Genomic DNA, 24,814 nt, shown 5'->3' with positions numbered 1-24,814 from the left:
TCTCTGAATTTAAACCGGAGTTTCCCTGCATTGAATGTCACCGATCTATGTATCATAGTAAGCAAAGTCTGCAATGAGAATGGGAGCAGCAGAACTAGGATGTAGCGGTCGAAAGGACACTGGGCTTTTACTGAACACCAGCGTAACTGATGGAGTGCTGCAGAAGAGGATACCATGGACAGCCAAAAAGACAAACAAATGGGTCCTTGAACAGATCAGGCCTGATCTATCCCTGAAAGCCAAGATGGTCAAACTAAGGCTGTTATACATTGACCACATCATGAGAAGGCATGCCTCATTGGAAAAGACAATAATGCCAGGAAAGGTAGTAGAAAGAGAGGAAGCCCAGATGCCACATGTCAATCATGGAACAGGCATGAATTTGGAAGACCTGAGCAGAGCAGTGGAGGACAAGAGTCTTAGACATATCTTATCCACAGGGTTGCCATGAGTTGGGATTGATTCAAGAGAAGTGACTACAATAAAGCATGTGCTAAGGGCTTAACAACAATAAAGTCAACAGCAATAAAGCAGGGCTGGCCTAGGGCCTATTCACACTACACAATTATTGCATTATATTCCATTTTAACTGCCATGGCAACATCCGGACCTATGGGATCCTGGGGTTTGTAATTCAGTGAAACATCAGAGGCCTCTAACTGAGAATTCTAAATGCTGCCCCCAAAACTCCAAATCCCAGAATTCCATAGGATAAAACTATGGCAGTTAAAATGGAAGCAGAGTGCTATATTTACATAGTGTGAATGGGCCCCAGGACATTTTGCTATCTGGGGCACATTATCAATGGCACTCTTGCATCCCCACCAGAAGACAAGATATATAGCATCCAAGGTTATCTCCTCATCATTTCCTGATGGCTATAGCAAATAATGTTACCAAATAAACAATAAGGTATTCCAATAGCTGTAACACTGTATCCAGAGTTGATCTTCTAATTTGTAATTTATTTGTGGTTATTTATTGATAGTTCTACAAGCTGTAGAAACATGTAAACCACATGTTGGATGACGGCTTGTCTCAAAGAAACCACAATTGAAATTCACTCCAGTTTGTTGGGGTGTGTGTGTATTCACACTTTAACTGTGTTCACATATCTATGAGAATCTCGGTACTTAGGTTCATTCCTGATTTCATCCCTGTGTTGTGTTAATGCCTGATATAGGTATGAATACATATCTACTGTAGATATGTACATATCTACTGTACATCTGCACACGATGGAGATTTCTAGTGCTCATGACTTACTCTAACAGAAGACATCTCTTTCGATAAGAATTCTCCAAAACTCAGGGTACAGATCAAAAGTGTAGCTGTGCCTAGTTAGAATGAACATATGTATGTTTTTGTGATTTGAACAGATGACATGGCAAGCTGCATTTAACTTAAAACAGAAGGGAAAGCTTCTGAACTTACCTTTGCATGTACGCTGGAGGGGGAAAAGGAAGAACATGAGTTTTATGTTACATGCAAATTTACATCCCAAACTTTGAGTACTACTAGGGCATTCCTCCCAGCTCCAAAACAAGGAAGTCAGCAAATTTGGATAAATAATTTTAAAGAACATCTCTGAAACAGCATTGCGTCCACAACATCAGGCTAGATTAACCAATGGTCCGTTTCAATAGAACGGTAATAGCCATCTTCAACTATCTGAAGGACAGCCATGTGGAAAATGGAGCAAACTTGTTTTCTGCTGCTCCAGAGGCCAGGATCCAAGCCAATGGGTTCAAACTACAGCGAAGGCGATTCCAACCAAAGATTAGGAAGAACTTCTTGGCGACTGGAGCTGTTAAGCCTCAGAAGGGAGTACAGTATACTTATCTCCATTGCATTTTGTCAAAACAGAGATGGGGTGTCCATCTCTCAAAGTTACTTTAATGGTAGATTCCTGCACTGGCAGAGTTAAGTTAGATGGGTTTTATGATTCCTTCCAACTGCACTTCTATGCTTCTAATCTAAGGCAACATCCCACAGTCCCTATGGATGTCTCTAGCGTAGTAAAAGACCCCATGGGAATCATCTCTGTTCCCATGCCACCCACATGCTTTTGTTGTCGCTGCTGTGTGTCCTCTCTTCCGACTTATGGCGACCCCATCACAGGTTGGTTTGTTTTTGGGGCAAGATTTGTTCAGAGAGGGTTTGCCATCTCCATCATCTGAGGCTGAGAAAGTGTGACATGCCACCCAGTGGGTTTCATGGCTCTGCAGGAATTTGAACCCTGGTCCCCAGAGTCGCCGTCCAACACTCAAATGACTGTGCCATGCTGGCTGTCACCTATATGCCTACCCCTTGGACTAAACCGAGGCTTTTTCACATCTGGGAAGGACAGTTCCTTGTTTTGGAGACCTGCAAAGATAAAATGTATGGCTCTCACTCCCAACAAAATTAGTCATTCTGGGAGGCCTCAAGCCCAGTTACAAAAGGTTTAGGAATTCAGGAACTATGTGGTGGTTTTTTACAGAGGTCATGCGGGGACAAGCAGTATTTCAGCACAGCTTCCCATCTTCCTCCTTTGGCCCTTTCATTCCAATGGACAAGAAGTTGTTCTCAGTTGTAGCTTTGCATGTTCAGCTAGGATAGAATCAGACATATGCCTATCAAGGTATGAATCCTCTGTGGCTGAGAGAGTGACACTTGCCCAAGGTAGGTTTCATGCCTCAGCGGGGATTCGAACCCTGCTCTCCAGAGTCATAGTGCAATGTTCAAACCACTGCACCACACTGGCTCTCAAAACTGCATATACAGTACTCAAACCATTACACCACGCTGGCTCTCATGATGCTACTGACCCTGTATTTTAACTTGTAATTATCAATAGGATGATGATAATGATGATGATGACAGAGTCCGCCAACATTAGGGTCCAAGAGCTCCGCAGTGTGTTTTGGACCTTAGTTTTCTCACTTTTGTATATTTTTAATGATAATGTTTTTCAATGATTTTAATTGTTTTGAATTTTATGTATGAAGCTAAAACACTCAAAAAGAGACTTTCCCTTAAATAATAAACATACTTCTCAAAACTGATGATGATAATGATGATGATCATAATAAGAGTCCACCAACATTAGGGTCCAAGAGCTCTTCAAATCAACATTGCTTTCCTCAGGGTCAAAACCAGGGCCAACCTTGCAAGGTAGTTGTAAAGAAGATTTAAAAACCCTATGGTGGTGTAAATAAGCATTGGAGAACCATGTAACCACACTTCTTCCAGGAAGGGCATGGATCTTTTCAAGATCACAACAGACCAAGTTTCCTCATCATCAAGGGACACAAAACCCAACCAGAAAAATCAGACACACAAACACACAGAGGGTCAGAAGCAGAGTCCAACATTTTCTCCCCTTCCTTTTCTGCTTAAATGAAATCTCCAAGCCATAGCAGAACCCCTTCCTCTTCCTCCAACTCTCTCCCAGCCACATTGCAGAATTGATGCAGTTTGACAACACTTTAACTCCCCTGGCTCCATCCTCTGGCATCACTCTGTGGACGTTATCAAACAAGGGAAATTGGAAGTGTAATCCAACAGCAATCCGAACACAATCATGGGGTTTAATGTTATTGCATGATAGACCGCCACACACAAATTTGGACAATGGCATGCTATTTTCGGGCAATGGGAGGTCAGTTCGAACGCAATTCGCATTCACGTACATTCACTGTACTAGCGAATTCACGTGAATGCGTTCTGGCCCCACTTTCTTTTCATTCGAAATTAAGAGATTTTCCTCCCATGTGATAAACTCAGTTAAAAAGCGGTATGGGACCGCATTAAATCTTGCAGGAGCTGCCACTGTGTCTTACCTTCTCTGGCTTTCAGCAAGACTGTGTTGGCCACGATGTTCTCCAGCTCCATAGTGCTCCAGCTTGGAAGATGCTGCGGCAGGGGCCAGACGGAGAAGGGAAAAGCAGATATACAGTATAGATATCTAGACAGATATATAGAAAGAAGGAAAAAAACTATATATACACACACATATATATATATATAGAGAGAGAGAGAGAGAGAGAGAAAAGGGAAAACAATATATATAGAGAAAGAAAAAAGGAATATATATATATATATATATATATATATGGATAAAACAAAAGAATATATAGATCCAGATATACACCAAATCTTGGAGAGAAGGTGGTCTTAGTCCTTTTCTTCCCGATCCTCTTCAAGGGGGGCTTGTTTCCCCCATCCCCCCTTTTTTTCCAAAATCAAAAAGAGACTTTTTTGGGGGGGGGATAATAATAAAAAAAGACTTTTCTTTCTTTTACAATAAAAAGAGACTCCCCTCCAAAAATAAATAATAACAACAAGAGTCCACCAGGCTCAGGGTCCAAGAGCTCTCCAGACCCACCTCTGGCCCAAATCAAAGAAATTGGGGTGGATATGGGCAAGACTTTCTCTCCCCCCAGAAACCCACTTTTATGGGGGGAGCAGAGAGGCAGGCAGCCCTGCAATGCAATCTATGGGGAAGGACCCTCCTTTGAGGAAGGCAGCCCTTGCAAAAGGAGTTTCTTGGGGGGGCTGCTGCTGGAGGGGATCTTTAGGGGATCCTACAGGGGATCAGCCCCACCTTGGATCCCCTTCCCCAGCAAACCATGCCCCCAAATGGGAGTTTCTCTTTGGTCTGGGGAGGAAATAATTCAGCAATTCCAGTCTTCCAAGGATAGACAAAGCAGAAGGTCTCAGAAGCTCATCCCTTTCCTTGGATCGTCAATGGGAAAAAATAGAAGAAGATAAAAAATTAATCAGAATCTCTCTGGATTCTCTTTGGATCCCTTTGGATCCCTTTTGGCTCCAGCAGCAGCCACCGAACGTTGGCACCCCAAACGTTCCATCGGGGCGGAGCCTCCTCCGTGACGTCACCCTCCCCAGATGTCTCAACGTTCCAAGAGTGATTATGCAACGTTCCAGGAGTTTCCCCACCTTCTTCTTCCTTTCTTTCTCATTAAAGAAATCATCTACACCCTGAGCATCCTGGGAAATGTAGTTCACTAAAATGGGAGGTGGATTTTGAAGGGGGGAAGAGCAAAAAAGGGGGGAACCTATGGGATTGATTCTGATCTGGGGTCCTGAGTTCGAATCCTGGCTGATGCAAACTCATAGGGGCGACCAGGGACTGCATTTTTCCCGGACCTGTCCTACATTCCAGTCTTCTGTCCAGCAGGAATTCCAAAACATTCTGAGCATCATGCCAAAGAAGCATGGATTTCCATTTATATGAAGTGCTTCTAGCTTTTGTTTGCTCATGTCCTACATTTTTTTGTCCTGGAATGTCCTACATTTGGAGAGGCCTGTCCTTCATTTCAACCTTCTGTCCAGGAGGAATGCTGAAGCATCCTGAGCATGACAAAGAAGCATGAATTTTATATTTATATGACGTGTTTTTAGCTTTTATTTGATCACGCCCTACTTTTTTTCTTCTTGAATCTCCTATATTTTGACCTGTGAGTATCTGATTCTGCACAGCGTTGTGCAAAACCTGCCATTAAAATAGTCACTAAGAAGCATTAATGTGCATCTTTTTACTTTCGGGATTTCAGCGACAATGCATTTCCACGACCACTTTATGTGCGCAATTGTGTGTGATCATCATTCGTGCAATTACTTAACATTTTTGCTTTATTTGCGGGATGCGTTAAATGTGCTTTAATCTCTCTTTAATGCTGAAATTAGCCGCCGTCTGATAAACTCCAGTGTTATTTTGCCACCATGCCTCCGTTTGCAGAATTCAAAAGACTGGCCCCAATGTAACATAACTAAGCTTAAACTGCATGCCAGGCCTGTTCCTATTTCCTCTCACCAAACAAAGATGCTCAAACCCATAAGTATAATACTGCAAAAGGATATTACAACCCAACAGACTCCAATCCTATGCAAACCCAATGGGAAGGAGTGAGGGAAGCAACCCTTTACTAATCTCGAGAACTGCGACAGTGAGTAAAGGTTACGAAGGGTGAGTAATCCATGCTTGACAAATGTGGATATGATGTGCAGGGATTACTGACTCAGTACACACACCTATTATTGCTGTTGTCCTCAGATACACACACACACACACACACACACACACACACGGCTCCCCAAAGTTAGTATCCTTATATATTTTGTTTGCTAAAAAAGAGCAAAACTCACCTGGACAAAAACGTGGAAAGACTCGAAAAGATCTAAAATGTGTGACCCACACAAAAGTAGGAATTGTAGGGGTCACATACAGTGTAGGGAGACTCCCATGTAGTCCTTGCACCCCTGTGTAATACACACACACACCTCCTTTGCAGTGAGGACCTCCTTTGCAGTGGGGAAGTCACACTCTCTCAAACTCAGAGGACAGATTCTCATGGCTAAGCAAGGATTTGAATCCTAATTGTGCAGTGTCCTTGTCCAACATTCATTCCACTACACAACCCTGGCTCCACCTCATAACACCCCCCAAACCACCAGGAAAAAAGTGACCGGAAGCAACTCAAACATCACTTGCAATTTTAAAAAGCATCATGTGCAGCCCTTGTGAGGTCAGAATCTGAAAATGACCCTCAGCCTGTCCTCCCCTGACTCTCTCTCTCATACACAAACATACACAGAGAGACATTTCTGTTTTGCTACACAATCCTCCACCTCCCATCATAAACATGGCCAGTTTCATTTTGTGTCAATATGGTGCCCTCCAGAGGCTGAGGTCTGCAACATTCATCATGCGGTGATATTCCAGCACATCTGGAGGACTGTTAACTGATCGTGAGTCGACTTTGACTCATGTGGATGAGACATCTCCAAGACCCCTTGTCCTGAAAGTCTCTGTGTAGCCGTAGCAGGTCCAAGTCTGTAACCTCTCTGATCAAGTCTAACCATTTGGCAAGCAGTCTTCCGCTCTTCCTACTGCCTTCCACCTTTCCTAGCATCATTGCCTTTTCTAATGATTCATTTTTCCTCGTGATGTGGCCAAAGTACGACAGCCTCAGTTTAGTCATTCTGGCTCCCAGGCTTGATCTGTTCTAGACATTTGGTCATCCAAAGCATCCTCAGCACTCTTCTCCAGCACCACACCTCAAATGTATTGATTTTCTATCACCTTTTTTCACTATCCAGCTCTCACATCCGTACATAGCCATAGAGAATACATGGCTTGGACTATCCTCTCTTACCTATTTCAGCTTATTTATAAACAGCAGAGTGAGATGTAGATCAGATCCAGCTCTGACAGTTTGCAAGTGCATTAGCTGAAACAGTTTATCCATGGAATAAAAACACATAGCATTATGAAAGCACTTACTATGGCTTCAGGCAAGCAGAGACATATCCACCCATGGAAGCAGAGAATTTAGGACAGTTTTTAAAAATTAGATACAGTTATAATTCCAAAGTCCTAAAAGTAGCTTGTTACAATTAATATGCAAGTTTCAAAACCAATAGTTTTGATATACTTATTTATCAAAACAGTATAATTAAATATAATTTAGAATTCTTAAAGCTACAAGCTGCTGGTGTGTGGTGCAAAACCTTCTCATACTCCTGATATAGATCAATGCAGTTGCCAATATTTTAAAATTTCCTATGGGATTTAGTCTCAGGGGATTGCCCCTGCATTTCAAAATTTACTCTGTCACCCTGTTTGAAGAGATTAACTTCTCCCACTGATAGAGACAAAGGTTTCCACTCCATTTTCTTGATGCATCCCCCATCCTGCTGCCTTACACTTAAAGAAAAGCACTCAGTCATTGAAGAGGCAAGTAGAAATCTCAAAAGCAGTTCCACCCTCAACAACACCAGTGTTCAAGAGTCAGCTTTTATTCACATGATGAGCCAAGGAGGGTTATTCTTCCACTTCCTCCCTCCATTAAATAGGCATAACAAAAAAAAGTTCAACTTAAAAATTTTTTGTCCCAGGTCAGCACTCTTTACATGAGAACACCGTCATTTTTAGGGTCTTTGGAAACCAAGGGTGTTGCTCTGAGAAAAACAATACATCATGATTAAATTGTATTCAGCAATGGAAAAAAAGATAAAATAAAATAAAACAAAATAAAGAAGTAGTCCATCCCACAAAGTACAAAACTCCTTCAAAGCGAAGACTGCTTGCAGGCAGCCAAACTGTCCCGATGTGAGGTTTAGTACTCATCTAGAGTATCAGCCCGTGGGATGGAGAGTCCCCGCTCCTTCAGCGCTTGTACTTTTAGCTTCTCTGACTCCTGCTTGGTTTGCTGCTCTACCCGTTGTATTTCCAGAATCTCCTCTATTGAGACTTGCTGCAAAGGGGTGTCGCTTTCCTTTTCCAGGTCCTGCAATAGGAAAGGAAGGCTCAAATTCAATATAAAAATTGCTCAATCCATTCATCCAGTAGATTTCCAACTACTGCTGGTTATGATTTTGGGGTTGGTGTGGCTTATGGTGAGTCAAGGAGGGTGTATGAAAATTGGATCCTGAAACCCCAGAATTGTGGAGTAGACAGACAATAATAATAATAATAATAATAATAATAATTTATTTATTTATTTATTTATTTACTGGTATATTTCCCGCCTCTCCCTGCAGATCGAGGCGGGATTACAGCAGTAAAAACAACATTACAGCAATAAAAACAGCAGTGCCATATAAAATACATTCGATAAAACAGTGACATTACTCTTAATACAATACATTAACTAAATCATAATCTAAAATACATACAATTACAGACGGAGGTGGAGCATTTTTTTTAACCTCTTATAACAGATTGGGTGAGTAGGCTTGCTGGAAGAGATCCGTCTTAAGTGCCATCTTAAAGGCATCTAAGGTGGTAATAAAATGGATCTCCTCCGGCAAGCCATTCCACAGTTTGGGGGCTATGGCAGTGAACGCTCTGTGGGAAGTTGTTGTAAATCTGGTCTCTGCATACTCTAATGCAGTGGTGGCGAACCTATGGCACACATGCCACTCAGAGCCCTCTCTGTGGGCATATGTACCATCGTCGCAACACAGAGTTCACTACAGTTTGTCACTAGAAAGCCAGAGAGATGCGGCACTTTGTGATAAATAAGTGGGGTTTGGGTTGTAGTTTGGGCACTCAGTCTCTAAAAGGTTCACCACCACTGCTCTAATGGATGTTCTGAGAGTGTGGTTTATTTTTTGATACAACTGACAGTACAGTACTTACACTGACCCACAGATAAGTTGATCCAGGTTTTGGGGTTGATTTTTTGACTAAAATTTCTAGACTTAGACATGATGATACACAGCCTACATTGCAGACTTACTTTTGGGTAGGACTAGATTTTGTCAGCGAATAGAAGAGAATGTAGATACCACCACCCACTGAGTCAAAATGCCAAGTCAATAGATTTCAGCATGTTTAGGAAGCGGGAAGTGCTGACTTACAATCTCCCCGAGGAGCACGACGTTCTCGCCTCTCACCACAAAGATGCCGCGTGGGATATCCCCATACTTTTTCCCCACATGAATGCGCTCCACGGTTTGGTGCAACACCAAATTAGCTGAAGAATTTTGGAAGAGAGAAGAGCACAGAAAAACTGAAATATGTGGCAACTGGAAGTGAAGTGCATACAGCCCCCTTGAGCATTCTGGTTGCCTTTTCTGCATGGGGGTTGCAATCTGGCAACATCTATAGGGTCATAATTTGCCCATTCCTCCATGTAGTCCATTGGCAGCGACTCCTACAGCTACGAATGCAAAGCCCATAGGCCCTTCTCACCCCTCCCAATCACATTACCTTTCTTTGGATCGCTGGGCATAGTTACAGGTAGCTTTGCAAAGGCTCTGCCCGCCCCCAAAAGCAAGGTAAGTTTGGGGTGGCTTACCAAATTGATCGATGCTTCGTAAATATCCAATTAGCGTCCTGCCATCTCGGAGGAGGACTAAATGTTTCTCTGAAGGGAAAGAAAGATAAAAGAGTAATTAGAATAATAACCAATGCGTTCTGCTTCTTATAATTCAGCACATTGTTGTTGTTAGCTGCCCTTGAATCGGTTTCGACTTATGACAACCCTATGGATGAGATAACTATTTCAATTTCCTTGTCCTCTAGATTGAATTTGTGTATTTATTCTGTGGTCATTATTTTTGTTTTCTTTACGTTCAGAATCAGACCTGCCTTTGCACTTTCGTCTTTGACCTTCCTATTTTCATCCCTCCTTTCTCTGATTCTAATTCTGCTTTTCTTATAATGTTTTCAGCATATACAAATAAAGGGATAGGATGCAGCCTTGCCTGACCCCTTTGCCTATTGGGAACCACTCTTGTTTCCCTCAAATTCTGTTCTGACGGTGGACAGCAGGCTGGAAGGTATAGGGCATGTCCTGGAAAAGGAGGACCTCTGGTCACGCTGTGCAGAGGGCCTTTACCATGGCTGAGAGAGCATGACTCGCCCAAGGTTGTCTCCTGGGCTTCCATGGCCGAGAGGGGATTTGAACCCAAGTCTCCGGAGTCGTAGGTCCAAAACACACTGCAGGAATGATCCAGCTGGAGACTGCTTGAACCGCCCTGGCTCAATGCTAGGGGATTCTGGGAAGTGTAGTTTCACGAGGCGTCGAGCCTTCTCTGTCAGAGAGCTGGGAGTCAAACCCTTTTGGGGTTACTACTGGACAACAGGCTGGAAGGTAGGGCATGTCCTGGAAAAGGAGGACACCTTATTGTGACCATATTCAGAGGTGGGTTTGCCATGGCCATCCTTTGAGGCTGAGAGAGTGTGACTCCTCCAAAGGCAGGGTGACCTAGCCAAGGAGGACAGGTCCCTGCAAAGTGTCCTGGAAAAGGAGGACCTCTTTGTTCAGAGGGGGGTTTGCCATGGCCATCCTTTGAGGCTGAGAGTGTGTGACTCCCACCCCAGAGTTAAAGGTCCAAAACACACTGCAGCAGGGATGCTCCAGTTGGAGTGCCCTCCTGTCCTGGCTCAATTCCAAGGGATGCTGGGAAGTGTAGTTTCAGGAGGCACTGAGCCTCTTCTATCAAAGGGGGCACAATAATACTACACTTCCCAGGATTCCCAGGTCTGGAAGTGGCTTAGGTGTGTTTGGAACCTGGCTGCTGCATCCACAGTGGATAAATAACCCGGTTTGGCACCGCTTTAACTGTTTCCTGGCTCAAAGGCTATGGGATTCTGGGAGCTGGAGTTTGCTGTGGGCCTTTGAGCCAGATAAGAGCTAAAGCGGTATCAAACCGAGTTATTCCCCCAGTGCGGATGCAGCCTAAGGAGGGAGGCCTACTCACTGTCTATGTCTTGGATGAGGCTCGCGGTGCCCGGCATGTAATTCATGGTACTCCGCCTGGGAGGAAGGGAGCCAGCCTTCCTCCTCCGCCTTCTCTTTTCCGGAAGAGGAGGCTCCTTTCAGGCCCGGCCTTAAATAGCCACCGACAGCACTGCGTCTCCACTGCAAGAATGTTCCGCTTCCAAACCGCTTTAACTGCCCTGGCTCAGTGCTAGGGAATCCTGGGAAGTGTAGTTTTTTGTGTGGCACCACAGTGCTCTCTCTTTCTGGCAGAGAAGGCTCAATGTCTCACAAAACTACACTTCACAGAATCCCCCTGGGCAGTTAAAGCGGTTTCAAACTGGGTTATTTCTGCAGTGTGTTTTGGACCTTGAGGCCTACTTCTGTGTCTCCTTTAAACTGCAAATGCCAAGATGCCATTTTGTTGTTGTTGTTGTTGTGTGCCGTAACTTTCTGACTCATGGCAACCCTATGAAGGAAGGGGTTTTCTTGGCTTTGCTATGGCCTTCTTCCCTTGAAGCCGAGAGAGTGTGACTTGGAGGGAGGCACGACAGGTTCATATTGCTGCATTTAGGGCTTCTAGGGCTAGGTTAAATGCCGCAAGGCGTCGGCCCATGAGCATCTTAGTAGATCTCAGTGGGTCACACAGTGGGTTTCAGGGCCGAGCTGGGATCCGAACCCTGGTCTCCACAAACCACTTACGCCACACACTGGCATGGAAATGGCCCGAAAATGTTGAAGGCTTTAATGGCTGGCATCCATAGGGTTTTTGGGCTCTGTGGCCATGTTCTAGAAGAGTTCCTGACGTTTCGCCAGCATCTGTGGCTTTGGCATCTTCTCTGGTTTATTCTCTCGTCAGGAATAAAGTCTTCTTTCTAGAACATGGCCACAGAGCCAGAAAGAACAAAACCCACATCGGTGGCCCACTTTTGGCCCTTCTCCTCTCCACTATGGGAAGCTTTCTCTTTGTTGTTAAATGCCTTAGAGTCGATCTCGACTCACAGAGACCCTATGGATGAGACATCTGCAAGGCCTTCTGTCCTCCATTGGCCTGCTTACGTCCTGGAGACCCATGAACCTCCTCAATAGGTTCCATTATCTATTCGCATGTGGTCTTCCTCTCTTTCTCCTTCCCTCCACCTTTCCTAACATTACTATCTATTTGTTCTCATGTGTCCCAGGTACAGCAGCCTAAGTCTTATCATCTTGGCTGACACAATCTGCTCTAGGACCCATTTCTTTGTCCTTTTGGCCGTCCGTGGGACCCTCAGCGCCCTTCTCCTTCGCCACATGATCTCAAATGGGTGGATTGTCTTCCTATCTCCTTTCTTAACTGCCCAGGTCTCACATTCACACAGAGTAATAGGTAATAACACAACGGCTTGTGTGAGTCTAACTTTTGTGCTCAGTTGTGTATCTTTGCATTTTAGGATCTTCGCTAAAACGATTTGACAAAATACATATTGATCTGTTGTGGCATCTGAGCTCCCTAACAGAGAAGCTGCAAATTCCAAGATTCCATAGCACTGAGCTATGGCAGTTGAAGTGGTGTCAAACTGGGTTAATTCTACAGTGCGGATGCATCCAGATTTCAATCCTTTTTCTTTCCAGCTCTTTAAGAGTGCCTCCAGTTTCACCCTCCGCTGATTGGGTAGATTCTCCGTGACGTCACCGGACAAGCCCCTCCCCTTAACTACAGGGTCAGCTGACTCGGTCTTCTCAAATCAAATGGTGGTGGAACGCTCTACATCCGGGAATTCCATAGATGGTCAAACATTACATGACGCGAAGGAAGCGGGCCGCTATATTTTGTAGATCAGGAGGGAGGGGGAGAAGAGGGGGGCGTGGCGGCGGCGGTGATTGGCTGGGACAGCACTCTTGGCGCTAATCGGGGCGCTGATTGGTTGTAGCCTTAGTTAGAACAGTGCTTTAGAAGCGCGGCGGCGATTGGTCGAGCAGTGCTCTGGAAGCGTGGCAGCGATTGGTCGGAGCGCGCGAGGGCGGCGGTGATTGGTCGGAGGCGACTCTGTAGTCTGCATCTTACTCAGACCGCGCAGGCGCACTGGCCTTCACAGGGTGGGCGGGGAAGTGGAAGCTAGACAGGAGCCGCTCGTAATGGCGGCGGCTCTGAGGCGACTGTTACACGGGACGGAAGTGGAGCGGGTCCGGCCGGAGCCGGAGCCACCGCCGCCGCCTCCCCCGCCTCCGTGGGGCGGAGAAGTTCGCAGGTGTCCCCGCCATGGCGGCGGAGGAGGAGGAGCGGAGAGGCCGACTCGAAGCGGCTCCCAGGTAACGGCCACGTCCTCTGCCGCGCGGGCGACGGATGATGACGTCAGCGTCGGTTGATGACGTCGAGGCTTTTCAGGACTCCCCGCAGAGTCTGGCTACTGAATATGCATCCAAACAAGACTGTCATTCTCAGGGTTGGCAGAGAGCGGCAGTCCACACGAACACACTGCCGAAATAATCCGGTTTGAAACCGCTTTAACTGCCCTGGCTTAGTGCTAGGGAATTCTGGGAACTGTAGTTCTGTGAGACGTTTAGCCTTTCTCTGCCAGAGAGAGAGAGAGAGAGAACTACACTTCCCAGGGTTCCCTAGCACTGAGCAAAGCGGTTTCAAACCGGATTATTCCTGCAGTGTGTTTTGGATCAGAATGGCATGACCTGCCAAAGGAGATCCGCCACATTTCTACTCTTACAGCCTTTAAGAAGGCTCTTAAGACGGATCTCTTCCATTGGGCCTTCCCTACCTAGTTCCTCTCCCCGTTTACTGTGACTTCGGTCTCTCTGTCCACCAATTCTTCTCTTGAATTAAACTAAAATGAATAAAAATGATATTCTTGCCTCAAGAAGAAAAGCCCTCCCTCCCTCCCTCCCTCTGCTCCAACTGTCATCATCAGACCCGGCAGGGAGTGAAAAAGACAGTTCCATCAGGTCTAACTGTGAATGTCTGTAACTAACGTCACTCTCTTTTATTTTATTGTACTTTATATGCATCCATGTTTTTTGTGGGTTTTTGGGGCCATGTGGCCGTGTTCGAGAAGATTTTCCTTCCTGACGTTTCGCCAGCATCTGTGGCTGGCAGTAGCAGAACATGCCGCAAACCGTCCTGGGCATAAAATACTGTTTGAAAACACTGAAGTTCTGGCCCATGCCAACCACTTCCATGGATGCACAGGGAAGTCATTGAGATCCACAAACACCTGGACAATTTCAACCAGAAAGAAGAAACCCTTAAAGTGAACAAAATTTGGCTACCAGTTCCTCCTGAGGAACAGCAAAATAAGGCCTCAGCAAATGCAAATGGGGAACCACCAATTAGCAGACATTAATCCTCTTTTGCATTAGCCTCCCAGGCTGAGGCCAGCCATCAACACAGAACAAGACACATGCAGATCACTCCTGCATTCACAATATATATACACCCACTTTTTCCAGGCAAAGCACTCTCTGAAGATGCCAGCCACAGATGATGGCAAAACGCCAGAAAGAAACTCTGCTAGAACATGGCCACATAACCCCCAAAACCCACAAAAAACTATGGATGCCGGCCATGAAAGCCTTCGACTTCACTCTGTTGTCGGGGTTTGGAAGTACAGCATTGGCCCTCTTACAGCTATATATATCTGCAGTTTCCTGAGGTTACCTATGTAAGATCAAGTAGAAGAGTGATATTTTAGACCACTGGGCCCCAAACTGTGCCCTTTAAGACATTTTGGACTTCAGCTCCCAAAAGCCTCAGCCACGTTGGCCAATAGCTCGGGATTCTGGGAGTTGGAGTCCAAAATCCCTTAAAGGTTACAGTTTGGGTACCACTGTTCCAGACATTTTCAAGGATTGTGTTTAATCGTTTGACGAAGTAAATGTTTTCTTGCCTTCCTTAGGAGCATCCTCCTTACCCTGCTTACGGCTCTCACTACTGGAATTCGTCTCCTAGAATGGCCTATTCGAGCCCATACCCGGTTGGACCAGAGCTCCAGCACCAGGTAGAATAAGTGGGTTCCGTTTTGCCTGTGGAGTGGCCCCTTATGGAATAATTTGCTTTGTGATGGTGTGTATGGTGTCCTGGTGTTGAAAGTACTGTAAAAGTACCCCATGTAAACAGGTGGTAGTCATAACACAAATATAACTGACAGGTTCCCCCCCCCCCCCGCCCAGCTGTATATCATGCAAAGTACAGTATTTTGATGTAATCCTGGCTGTGAAATACACTTGTTCCTCTACATTTGGACTTTTGCAGAATTGATTATTCACAGATTTTATTAATATGTTCTCTCTAGGAATATCTAGGTCCTCCAGAACAACTCTATGATCCACTTTAACCAAAAGTTGCACTGAAGGACCTAGAGCAGTAGTTCTCAACCTGTGGGTCACATCCCCTTTGGGGGTTGAACGACCCTTTCACAGGGGTCGCCTAAGACCCAGGGTTGGTGCCATAATCTATAATACTCTAGTGCAGCAGTTCCCAACCTGTGGGTCACAACCCCTTTGCGGTTCTCAACCTGTGGGCCGCAGCATTAGGAAGGTTGAGAACCACTGACCTAGAGATTCCTAGAGAGAACACTCCACTAGGCATTTGTAGCTCCTCCAGTGCAAGTCTGTGGCTAATGTTTGGCAGATGTTGACCACAGAGTTGCAGGGGAGGACCCAGAGATTCCTAGAGAGGTGTTCTCTCAGGTAAAAGCATAATGTTTTTGTTATTTCCGGATTTTCCACATTCTTGGGGGTGACTGGAGGGCTCCTCACAGATCTCCTGTAGAGGAATCAGGTCCATTATATGAAATAAAATGTCATGGTATTTGCAGGCTGCAGGGAGGCACAAGAGGAGAGACATTTGGAGAGAGGCATATGAGGAGATTCCAAAAGCTTGCTATTTAAAAATGCTTGAAAAATACAGTGAACTTGCCAATGATTAGGGTGGTTAGCAAGGGAAGATAGAAGGAGTTTGGTGGCACGAGAAGCTGCTGGGTGATAGGACCCAGGGAAGAGCGGCGTAAATAGCAATAGCAGTCTGCACACCTATGAGCAGGCTGAAATCCAAGTTGTTCTTTCTAGCTGTGTTTCTGCAGCCTGCAAATACTACACCATTTCCTTTTATATAAGGGACCTGATTGCAGTACAGGATATCTCTGGGGAGCCCTCGAGCCATCTTCTTTCACTTTCTAGGTTGTGGTGGCACTCCTGGCTGTTTGTTTGTAAGGCAGAAGCTGGCAAATATTCAAAAATCTCAAAATATCCAAAATTTAAAACATTTCTAGTCCAAGCATTTCAGATGAGGGAAACTGAACCTGTACTTCTATTTGTTATCGCTAGAGGGCCTTCTCTGAATATTTAAGCATTTTGCTGTGAAGCTGTTTCACTTTTATATGCTAGGAGTGGAGGAAGAGGAAACTAGCTTCTGGGCTTAAAGTGTAAATTGCCAGCATAGGTTTATTACCTTGTGACTCGGCATTAAGAACGTCCTCTGGAGTGAAGCAACAAATCCTGCACAGAAGTATGATTGTAGGACAGCAAGACCTTGCAGCTTTCTGGGTTAGCCTTAATTGACAAGCTGCATGATTCAGGAAAGCTTAGCAGCATCTCTTGAGGCTCTGCCTACTAACCTGAGAAGGATATTGAACCATGAAATGAAAGCCTAACTAATCTGACCTCCTGAGATGTAATACCTTTGATTCTGTGTAATCAGAGTTGTCTAATCTCTCTTTTTGTTTTCCAGAGAATTGATCCTTCCTATACTAATGGTGTTTATGGTACTCCATACTCAGCTTCTGGGACAGGGCCACCATATCCCAATCTTCCACAGTCAAACACATACTATTCCTCAGGACATCCTCATGCCCCTTACTCCACAGAGTCCCATAGCAGATATAGATCTCCACCACCAGCTTTCAACTGGAATTATCCTCCACCAGACTGCCCAGCTGAAGGTTCAGCGGTAAGGAGACAAGTACCAGGATACCCTCCACAACAGGTAAGTGTCTAATGTGCACAAGTAACACGTTTCCTAATAGCTGAGCTGATTAGGCATATCCTGGAACTAGATACTCAAATGTCAGGAGTGGATCAGAATGAGAATTTAACCGATTTTTTCATGTTTTTTAACCTGACTGTGAAAATGCCCTGCCCAGTCAGTCTGAGTTTGACTTTTTAAAAAAGCAAACAGGCTAGTCTTCTTGGCATGGCTCTGAAACTGATCAGAAAATCTCCTCGTGATTTTTTTTCCTCAACTCATCATAATCATGTTTGCTCAGAGGTAAAGCTGAAGGGCACTTACATGTGTTTTGGGGAAGGTTAAAAAATAAACAACCCCCCCCCCCCCCAGATACCCCAAGGTGCTAAAATTATGTTAGTCAGCAACAGTTTTGGAATGCTGGGAGAAGTGGTTGGGAAAGGAGAGGGGACAATACTTTACGCTCGGTTCTGTCATATTCATTGGGATGATGGTTCACAGTGAGATGCCCATCATGGATAGTCAGTAAGAATTTCACCTAGGTTCCACTAGAAAAGCAGTGATTGCCAGCACTAGGAGCCCACCATCTGGAAGCATGGTTAATATTTCATTAATTGGTATGTTTTTCTTGGCTGAACAAAGAAGAAACCATGTCTGTTTTTCTTTTCCCTGCAGACGCAAGGATTTCCAGTGCCACCGTATACATATGGTGATTGCAATCACAGCATTCCACAGCAGAGACCGCCTCCACTGCCACCACCTCCGCCACCACCTTCCCAGCCAAGACAACAGGATATGACTTGGAGACCACCTGGAGCTTACGGAGTGCAACCTCCGTATGGCTGGTCCACTGCCTCAACAGGAAATGTGAATAGATACATTGCAGAATCTCCTCCGCCATGGCCTCCTGGTGGGACATCTAATTTGCTTCCGCCAAATAATAACCCAAAGGTACATTTTGAGCTGTGCTAGGACATGTTCTGACTGCAGTTCTCAGGTTGCTTAGCTCCCTTCTGTCTCCCTTCTATAGAAGCATTCTATAATTGTTCTGTAGATGCTTAAAAATCCATGTATAGCCCAACTGCGGATTTGAGCATCTATAGATGGCAATCCCCATTGGCCCTAATGGTGTTGCATGTACATGTGTGCTGCCATTAAAAACAACAGGACTTGAGGTCCTATGGTTTTTGGCATCTCCGGGAGAGGGGGTCTGGAACCCCCATGGATACTAAGAGGTTAATAATTTTGCTAAGGTTAATTATGATCCTTTGATACCAAGAGTTAAACATAATATTGAAAAGAGGGTGGAGATTACAGTGATCAGCAAGGATGTCTGCGGTCGAAGGGTGTGTGCTGTTAAAGCTTGTCACTACTACCATTATGACTGATGAAGCCAGTAGCTGAAAACCTAGTCTTTAATTTTCCTTGGGCCAGTAACATCCTCGGGTCAAGGCTCATACAATGTAATTATGACAGATGAAAAGGCTGGGCATTCCTAAAGCAGTAATTGTCCTGGAAAAGAACTTGTAGACGTATAGCAGAACAAAGTTGGTCAGATATATTTGGATATTAAATTATCCATGTTTAGTTTTAAGTCTGGGAAGCAAAATATAAATTGCTGTTTCGGTGATAGTTATCACTCGATAAAGCTTTGTGAAAAAAATATTTTAAAAAGAAAAATAATAGATAATGCGGTTTGAGAAAAATAGCTATTTTAGTAGACTTAAAAGGATTCTTTATCTGCTGAAACAATACATTGTTTCCATACTTTTAAATAGGTAAATTATACCTATAAATATCTTTAATTTGAATTTCTAAAGTTCTGGTATTCTTTGCTTAGAGAGAGTGCTGGAGGACTTAACCATTGTCTGCCCTCTAAGCTTCAATACTGTTGATCTGGCTCCAGTGAAAGCTAAAGCCAAGCAATAGCTGGCTACTTATGAAATAATTTCCTTTATCTGCTTGTCCTGAGCTTGGAAGCCCCAAGAAGGATTTCTACCTTAAATGACACCTATGTTCAAGTTTATATGTTACCTTGTATTAGTCTATGTCCCATGCCCTGGACTTCCTGGAAAGGGCTTGTAGTTCTTCTCACGTGTTTTGTTTTGTAGGATATGCAGGTACAATCAACATTTTGTATTCCTCTTCTGTTTCTATAGATGTGTCTGACATAGGCACTTGTGCTTTTTTCAGAGTCCATATAACATTGTTGGCTCAGGCAGCAAGCATGTTTCCGCAGAGTAGCAAACATCTGTGACACTTATATTATTCTTCCTGTGGAACTGCTTTTGGGCTGTAAGCTTTATGGAGAAGGTCACCTGGCATTCACCTTAGTGAATCATGGTACATTATGATGTCATTCTGACAGTGTGCATAGTGCAGGACCAGTCTTGAGTGACTTTGAACATCTAGACCTTTTTGCACTGACATCTTGAGCATGCAGACAGTACCAATGAACAGAGAGGCTGTCTGGCAGTATTGTCCGCCTAGTGGTCTGCTTACACAGCAGCTTTGACACAGGATGGGGGGTAATGGGTCTGTTGGACACCATGTTGAAATCTCTTTTCTCCTTTAGGAGTCGTATAATCAGCTGGAGCAAGGAACCAACCAGCACAATTACTATCCTGAAGCCAATCACTTGCCTTCTGGCACCATGAATGATTACAAGTCTGTTCCACTTGATACTAAGCCATCTGCGTCCAACCCCAAAGTGCAATATAGTGCACAGCCACAGCTGTATGAGAATGTACATAGGAAACAATCTGTGGTTGACCATGGACAAGGTTCTAACCCCAGCATGCAGCCTTCATTAGAGACAATGGATGTGCAGCCAGGAATATACAAAGTTATGCAAGTTATGGAGGGAGTTGAACAGCTGGAGGAAGAGGTAGATGAATTTGTTGGGAAAAAGACAGACAAGGACTACTGGTTGCTGGAAGAAATGTTGACCAAAAAGTTGTTGGAGCTGGACTCTATAGAGACAGGTGGTCAGGAGAATGTACGCCAAGCAAGAAAAGAGGCTGTGCACAGAATCCAGGCAACACTGGAAGAACTGGAAAGGAAGGGGCTTTAAATGTGAGCAGTAGTCCTGAAGCCCAGTCCTGACATGCTCAAAGATCTCTAGTTTTCTTTGACCATCCAGAGCAATAAGTGGGGACTTGCATTTTGATTTTCAGTTATCACATGGTAAGTTGAATATGATTGAATGAAGATGTCAGACCCAAAGACTTTGTTGAATCTACCAATGAATGTAGAGGAAGGGATGAAATTCTGACCCCTGATTATTTGAAGCTGTAGTAACCTCCACGGACATCTGCATGTTTCACTAGCTCTGGGAGTAAAAGCATTGGGTAAAAGGACATTTTGATACCAGCATTTGCATCATGAAAGAGATTTCTTGAAGCACCAAGGACTTCAACAGCAGAGTGACCTTTTGAACATATGGTGTGAAGACATTTCAACTGCAATATTGTGCCAGTAAACCCAGGACTACAATCTCCTTCGATGCTTCTCTTGTGTATTACTTAGCGCTTTATCCCTTTTTGTCATAGAAATTGTGTAGTATTTTGAATCTTTTAGGTCACATTCTGTTGAAGTATAGCTATACTGATAAATCAATCAGTAGTGCAATCAAAGCCAGTATATATTTCATGGTATTTCCCTCCCTTGTTATACCATGCAGTTATCATTCTCACTGCTTTTTATTAAATAGCCAAAAGGGGTCCAGGCAATGTTTGACTACTGCAGCTTGCAAGTAATGGATGGATACGTTATGGGGTATTTGAGGACATATGCTCTTCATAGGGATGTCACTTCATATGTTGCAGTTTTTTGTATTCCACTTCAATCTGTGTGACTACTGATCTGTAGTGGGATAGATAAGGCTGCTATTGTTAATCGTCAGCTCCTCACAAAGTGATCCTTGTTCCCAAAAGCAAGAAATAAATCCCTCTGAGTTTTAAAATATCCACGTGTTGCAAAAAGATTTCATATAACAGCACCAGTGTATCTGATCATTAAAACGATGAATTGGGCATTAAAAGACTAGTCTGTGTTATGCAGAAATTGTCCCAATTTGTTTCTTTTGAGAATTACTGGGTTGAAAATCGGTTTCTAATGAATTACTAAGGCTGCATCTACAGTGCAGAAATGATCCAGTTGACACTGCTTCAATCGCCACGGCTCAATGCAAAGAAACTCTGTGCCATGGCAGTTAAAGTGGTGTGAAACTGGATTATTTCTGCGCTGCAGATGCAGCCTAGGAGTTGTAATCATTATTTAAAATCTCTAGAAGTTAAATCTTGGATGAAACATAAAATTACAGCTGGAGTTAAGTCAAAGAGAATTGTTCAGATAATAATTCATTTCCTATGTCTCCTCAAGGCATGGTACAGCATATTAAAATGCAAGCAATTAAAAAGAAAACACATAAAACCAACAATTACAATACAATAAAAAGTAAAAGTTTGTTATAACAAAGCACGGTATACATAAAATGGTGCTCATTTTTCTGAAAATGAATGCTGCACATAGCTACAACTGCATAGACCTGTGCTAGTAACAGTCCAATAATTCATGTGAACTAATGGTTAAACTTATTTAATAGTGTGTTGGGTGATTTGAGAGAGTGCCTGTGTGTTACATAAAACATCTGACATTTTTTTGTAACAGGTGGCATCAGTCCAGGATATTACAAGGGTTCCATTTACAACTATATTCAACCTTCCGAGCAGAAAGATTGTGCAAGCGTGTGACTTATAACCTTCATTCTAATGATCCAAGAGCAACAGGAATGCTAAAAAGTGGCTTGTGATTGGTCTGGAAGCCATGAGGGAGATTTCGAGAATGAATGGATGCCACTGATTGCTAGTTGGCATTAACAACAGGCACCATTCATGCAATAGCACCCTGATGGTAACACTGTGTGACAGGGCAAAGAATAGGCATGAAATCTGCACATTGTTTGATGATCTTCTTAAACCATGTAAATGAAGGTTTTAGGGTGGAGGCACTGGTTCAAATACAGGCCAGCACTTGCTGCAAGAGATGTTTATGGTTTTCATTGAATTTCACTGAGCAAAAAACCCATATTTGTCCCCAAACTCTGGCAGTGCTGGTGGTTGTGCGCCTCCAAATTGTTTCTTACTTACAGCAACTCTTAAGGCAAACTTATCACAGGGTTTATTTGGCAAGACGTGTTCAGAGGAGGTTTGCCATTGCTTTCCTCTGAGGCTGAGAGAGCGCGACTTCCCCAAGAGGATCCAGGATGTTTCTTTTACTGAACAGGGATTCCAGCGGTGGTCTTTGGAGTCTTGGGGCTTGTCTACATGGGTGATTTGCCCCTAATTCCCTCCAGGCTTGCTGCTTCCTATTTACATGGCACAGGGCAAAATCCCAAAAGTGTGTCTAAAAATCTAGATTGTCTTCATGATGCCCACACTCGTTCAGGGCTGCCTTACCATAACCCACATTTCACTTCTCTCTAAATGCAGCCAGTCATCCTCATTGGGAGTGTTCATGAGTAATCTAAGCGAGTGGGGCTCTGGACTTCTGCCTCAAAGCCCTGCCTGGTGAGGTTACTACATGGATTGGAAGTAAGCAGATAGGAGTGCCACGGTGCTTGAAAGCTATCTGTTAGTGATCTTAGCCCTTTGTTCCTGCAGTGGTATCCGGGGAAAGATCAGTGTAATAACTATATAGCAGTAGCGACAGTCAGTGTGCTGTAGTCATTTGAGCATTGCACTATGACTCAGGGTTTGAGTCCTTGCTCAGCTATGGAAACCCACTGGGTGACTGTGCAAGTCACAATCTCTCAACCTCAGAGGGAAGCAAACCCTGTGATAGATTCACCTAAAGGTCACAGTAAATTGTAAACCACTTGAAGGCCAAGGTTCTGGAATGGCCAAGGTTTCCATATAGTTTTACTTTCTCGATTTGCCATCCTCTCCAGGCACAATTCAGTCCAGTCACTATGGAAGGAATGAGATCTTCGTGTGACATAGAAACAAACGTTTTGTGTACATTCACTCACTTTTATGTACCTTAGCCTTTAAAATATCATTCCTAAAAATAGTACAGTGGTACCCCGGGATACGAATGCGCCGGGTTACGAATTTTTCGGGATACGAAAAAATCCCATAGGGATTTATTGCTTCGGCTTACGAAGGTTTCTTCGGGTTACGAAAAAACCGCGGCGCTATTTTCCGCCACCGGAGGGCAGCAGAGAGCTATTTTTCCATTAGCGCCTATGGGAATTCGGCTTACGAAGGTATTTCGGGTTACGAAATTAACCGCGGAACGAATTAATTTCGTAACCCGGGGTACCACTGTACTCCATTTCATGATGGAGCACTACTGATGATTTCACATGATTTTTAATGATGGGGAAGATCCACAGTAACATAATATTCTTGTGATCCACAACGTTGAAATTTAGACTGCTGTCCCCTTTTGGGTGCCGCAAATACAGGATTATGTCAAGCCATCTTCTGTTTGTATATACTAAAAAGCCTGGAAAAAGGTTTGTCCCTAGGCCATACATAATATCTAGTTTAGCCATTAACTCTCCTATATGTGTGCACATCGAAACGGGTCCAACGTAGCTGTCATTTGTAGGACTTTGGACTGAAAGAAAAAGATCTATTTTTAGAAGTGGTGTTACTGCAGTAATCTATGTGCAATTGTCTCATACTTAGGAGAGAGAAAAAATAAAGATCAGCACCAATCACAAAGTATTCAGGAATTAGGAAAACAAACCATTGTGCAAACCACTTAGTCAACAGTAAAACATGTGAGGGCTCAGCAATGAGGCAAACAAGGCAAGAGAATCAAAATTATTAACCTTTTGTTTTTAGTTACAGTGGTGCCTCGGGATACGAAATGATCGGGTTACGAAATTTCCGGGATACGAAAAAGTTGGATTGGCAGAAACTGTTTCGGGTTACGAAATATTTTTCGGGTTACGAAATCATTTCGGCGCGAAATTCAAATGCTGCAAAGTGCAGCTATAGGCTTTCCAGTGCTAACGGAAAAAGTGTTTCGGGTTACGAAATTTTCGGGTTACGAAAGGAATGGCGGAACGAATTAATTTCGTAACCCGAGGCACCACTGTACTTTACTTTATCACAACAGCCTGTTGTCCCACAGCAGTTGTGTTGCTGAAGCAAATGAGAACACACCAGTTTGAAAACAACATCACATCTCTGCAATCGTACTATTATGCTGTTTTGGCGATCCGTGGTCCTAGGTTTTCTCCTTGTTCTTGACGCCCCTCGGCTGAAAAAGGGGCCATTTCGTTTCTATTCTGATCACCATTACTTTCATTTGCCTTTATATTTGCCTTTATTTTCATATGAATCTTATCATGAGCCACACCCTAATTTGGATTAAGCACACCATTCTTACAGACAGATACATGTATGTGTGTTTGCACTGAGTTACTGTTTGAATATTATAGCAATGTGTTTTTTGACATCCACATTCTTCCAGTGCTTCAAATAAGTCGTACCCAAAATGGTAATGATATAATACAGAGGATGGAGCATTCCAAAGTAGATGAACGACATTAAGGCTTTAGCATTAAATCTATGGGGAATTCTCCTTGTTTCCTAACATTCTTGCAGTTTATTGCGATTCTGGATTCTACCAC

General features: G+C 43.9%; 3 protein-coding genes across 5 annotated transcripts in view; 1 reads left to right on the top strand and 2 right to left on the bottom strand.

The window, feature by feature from the left end:
* LOC121933491 (G protein-coupled receptor kinase 5-like) overlaps positions 1 to 4,852 on the bottom strand; it is a 63,999-nt gene extending 59,147 nt beyond the window's left edge. Inside the window, exons 1-2 of one of the 3 annotated variants that reach the window (XM_042473313.1) lie at positions 4,136 to 4,852; positions 3,825 to 3,949 (exon numbers count right to left, since the gene is read on the bottom strand). In XM_042473313.1, coding sequence (XP_042329247.1) covers positions 3,825 to 3,876 — 52 coding nt within the window. In that variant the 5' untranslated portion in view covers positions 3,877 to 3,949; positions 4,136 to 4,852. The remainder of the gene's footprint in view (positions 1 to 3,824; positions 3,950 to 4,135) is intronic. The other 2 variants (XM_042473315.1, XM_042473314.1) reach the window with 2 other exon arrangements.
* A 2,935-nt stretch (positions 4,853 to 7,787) lies between these two features.
* On the bottom strand, positions 7,788 to 11,363 carry LSM1 (LSM1 homolog, mRNA degradation associated). Its single transcript, XM_042471050.1, has 4 exons — positions 11,218 to 11,363; positions 9,810 to 9,878; positions 9,370 to 9,485; positions 7,788 to 8,294 (listed from the first exon to the last, which is right to left on the bottom strand). The coding sequence occupies exons 1-4, from the start codon at positions 11,261 to 11,263 to the stop codon at positions 8,124 to 8,126; spliced, it is 402 nt and encodes a 133-aa protein (XP_042326984.1). The 5' UTR covers positions 11,264 to 11,363; the 3' UTR covers positions 7,788 to 8,123.
* Positions 11,364 to 13,279: 1,916 nt separating this feature from the next.
* BAG4 (BAG cochaperone 4) lies at positions 13,280 to 21,132 on the top strand. The gene is made up of 5 exons (XM_042476897.1): positions 13,280 to 13,505; positions 15,101 to 15,202; positions 16,933 to 17,187; positions 17,842 to 18,117; positions 19,742 to 21,132. Exons 1-5 carry the CDS (start codon positions 13,332 to 13,334, stop codon positions 20,237 to 20,239), a joined length of 1,305 nt encoding a protein of 434 aa, XP_042332831.1. The 5' UTR covers positions 13,280 to 13,331; the 3' UTR covers positions 20,240 to 21,132.
* The last annotated feature ends 3,682 nt before the right edge of the window (positions 21,133 to 24,814 follow it).

Source organism: Sceloporus undulatus, chromosome 6, assembly GCF_019175285.1.
Source record: "Sceloporus undulatus isolate JIND9_A2432 ecotype Alabama chromosome 6, SceUnd_v1.1, whole genome shotgun sequence".
Classification (NCBI taxonomy): Eukaryota; Metazoa; Chordata; class Lepidosauria; order Squamata; family Phrynosomatidae; genus Sceloporus; species Sceloporus undulatus.
This window is presented reverse-complemented; position numbering and strand designations above follow the sequence as displayed.

Coding starts and splice junctions, on each gene's coding strand:
- LSM1 (XM_042471050.1), bottom strand. CDS start 11,263: ATGAATTACATGCCGGGCACCGCGAGCCTCATCCAAGACATAGACA. Junction 9,486..9,809: donor ACGAAGCATCGATCAATTTG/GTAAGCCACCCC, acceptor AAAATTCTTCAG/CTAATTTGGTGTTGCACCAA. Junction 8,295..9,369: donor TCGTGCTCCTCGGGGAGATT/GTAAGTCAGCAC, acceptor TTCCTATTGCAG/GACCTGGAAAAGGAAAGCGA.
- BAG4 (XM_042476897.1), top strand. CDS start 13,332: ATGGCGGCGGCTCTGAGGCGACTGTTACACGGGACGGAAGTGGAGCGG. Junction 13,506..15,100: donor CGACTCGAAGCGGCTCCCAG/GTAACGGCCACG, acceptor TGCCTTCCTTAG/GAGCATCCTCCTTACCCTGC. Junction 15,203..16,932: donor GACCAGAGCTCCAGCACCAG/GTAGAATAAGTG, acceptor TTTGTTTTCCAG/AGAATTGATCCTTCCTATAC.